This window comes from Cantharellus anzutake (assembly GCF_015039405.1).
Source record: "Cantharellus anzutake strain C23 chromosome Unknown EI90scaffold_1, whole genome shotgun sequence".
NCBI classification, from domain to species: Eukaryota; Fungi; Basidiomycota; class Agaricomycetes; order Cantharellales; family Hydnaceae; genus Cantharellus; species Cantharellus anzutake.
Genome location: NW_024066951.1, coordinates 1,047,664 through 1,049,751, shown reverse-complemented (window position 1 = coordinate 1,049,751; position 2,088 = coordinate 1,047,664). Strand labels below are relative to the sequence as shown.

The following is a 2,088-nucleotide window of genomic DNA, read 5'->3' as shown; positions in this document are numbered from 1 at the left end:
ATAAACCTATTATATCTCTGTCAATTCTTGTCTGTGTCTTGTCAGGTTTTTTTGATTGATGCATCTCAATGTCCTCTACATGTTGTATTATTTGTTCAACTCATCATTCAGCAATCTTGAGGAGGTTATGGTGATTTTGCTCATTTCCCACACAAAACTGTATGGTATTAATCTTATATCTTGCTTAATACTGCACCAAACGTTCTATAAATTTGCCTACCATTTTATATATTATCAACGCAAGTATTTAATATTTCTACATATTTCTAAGATGTCTGTGAGGCACTGGAGACCGTTTCCCAAACGCAGATCATGTGCAGAGCTGACACTGGAGTGGTATCTCTGTCAGTTCTTGACCATTTCTCGTCAAATCTTTTGCAATGGGCCCGTAGCAACTTTTTCTCCATTTGGTACTGTTAGTGTAAGTCGTGAATCAGCGTGTATAAGTAACACGATTTTTCCACAAATGAACCATGTACATTAGTATCTCTGTCAATTCTGATTCGTTCTTCGTCGGGTCTCTTTTAATGGGCTTGTACCAACTCCCTCGCCATTTGTTATTATTTGTGCATGTCATGAGTCAGCTTTAATGAGGCAGTGGAATGTTTTTTCACATTTTTTCACATAAAAAAGCATATACATAAGTATCTCTGTCAATAATCATTCATTTTTCATCGTTTTATTTCGTACATGCTTTTACCAATGCCTTCGTCATTTTATATTATTAGTGCACATTGCGAATGAGGCTGTATGAGGTGGTGAGACATTTTTCACATTTTTTCACACAAAAAAGCCACCTTGGACACCCTATTCCCACCCCTCATTAGGTCTGATAGTTAAAACCTTTTTCAACTTACCTAACAGGCCCCAGATACTATAGAATGTTTTCTAAGTCATAGGACCTTTTGTTCCAATTCACTTTACCTTGTGAACGTTTTGAAAACGTTTTGGGAATGTTGTACAACAACCCAACACCCCTTACTAAGCACGTGACCTGTGGGAACGAGTGGAAGTCATTCTCCAACCCTCCAAGAATGTTGATTAACTCTATTTATCAATTCTATATACATTGTAGCAGTATATACCTCAGCAGCATATGTAAGTTCTATATACATTGTGGTAGCCATTGCAAGCAGGCTAGAAATCTAACCCCCTAAATGCAAGCAAATTCATGGGGAGGGAGTTTAGGGTGTCCTTAGCTTGTCCTAGGTTCAGTCCGGGTGCTAACAAAACAAAAACAGTCACAAAAACTCTTTAAGAATTACATACCCCTGTGTCAAGAACACGCAATGAGGGCAGTGTCCCTGGACCTTTCCCCAGAAGGAGGCCAGAGGTAGAGAATGAGCGGAGGGACTGCAGCCTCAGCAACTCGGAGAGGAGCGCTGTGCCTATGTTCGGTAACGCTTTAGGAGTCTGGTCCTTAACTTCAGAACAAGAGGGCGCGAACTCTGGGGGAGTAGTCATCGATTTTGCACTGAGGTGCCATCAACTACAGTACAGGTCTTATATACATAATAGAGGACAAAGGGGAACAAAGGGGAAAACCCAAGGGGGACTTACCCACTTGCTGGGTCAGCGAGCTCATGAGAAAATCACCTTATCGAGCGTTGTGGAGTGGGTAGGTGAAGGGTGGAATTAGCAACAGCTACTAGAAGTGGGAAAACCTTTGCGGAGTGAGCAGAGGTCCTAGGAGGTCTGTAGTAATATTGGGTAGATAGAAATATTAATAAACATGTAGGATGAGGATAAGAGGTACCGGAGAAGGTACTGGAGATTGGAGGTGGAGGTGAACCAGAGGTGAACTGGAGGGTATAGCGGAGGTGCAGGGGGAGGATGAACCAGAGGTGGACCGGAATGGTGGCAGAGTGGAGCAGAGGTGAGGCGGAGTTGGTATGGATGTGACACCCTGGTCCATCTTGGACAATTGTCAGGGATTCCTTATAATACTCAAGGAGTTAAGCTTAGGGTTTCTTTTCTACTTAGATCTCTCAGTGCTACAGTCTCTTTCATAGTCAAAAGGGAGGTCTCTTTCCATTCCTATGTGTACAGGGCTTATAAACACATGGAATGGCAATAAGGTGGAAAAAC

At 42.1% G+C, this 2,088-nt stretch overlaps 1 protein-coding gene across 1 annotated transcript; it reads right to left on the bottom strand.

The window, feature by feature from the left end:
• Nucleotides 1-266: 266 nt before the first annotated feature.
• On the bottom strand, nucleotides 267-1,464 carry EI90DRAFT_3114572 (uncharacterized protein; the record flags this gene model as incomplete). Its single annotated transcript, XM_039062680.1, has 2 exons — nucleotides 267-413; nucleotides 1,270-1,464. The coding sequence occupies 2 exons, from the start codon at nucleotides 1,462-1,464 to the stop codon at nucleotides 267-269; spliced, it is 342 nt and encodes a 113-aa protein (XP_038923811.1).
• Nucleotides 1,465-2,088: the final 624 nt, after the last annotated feature.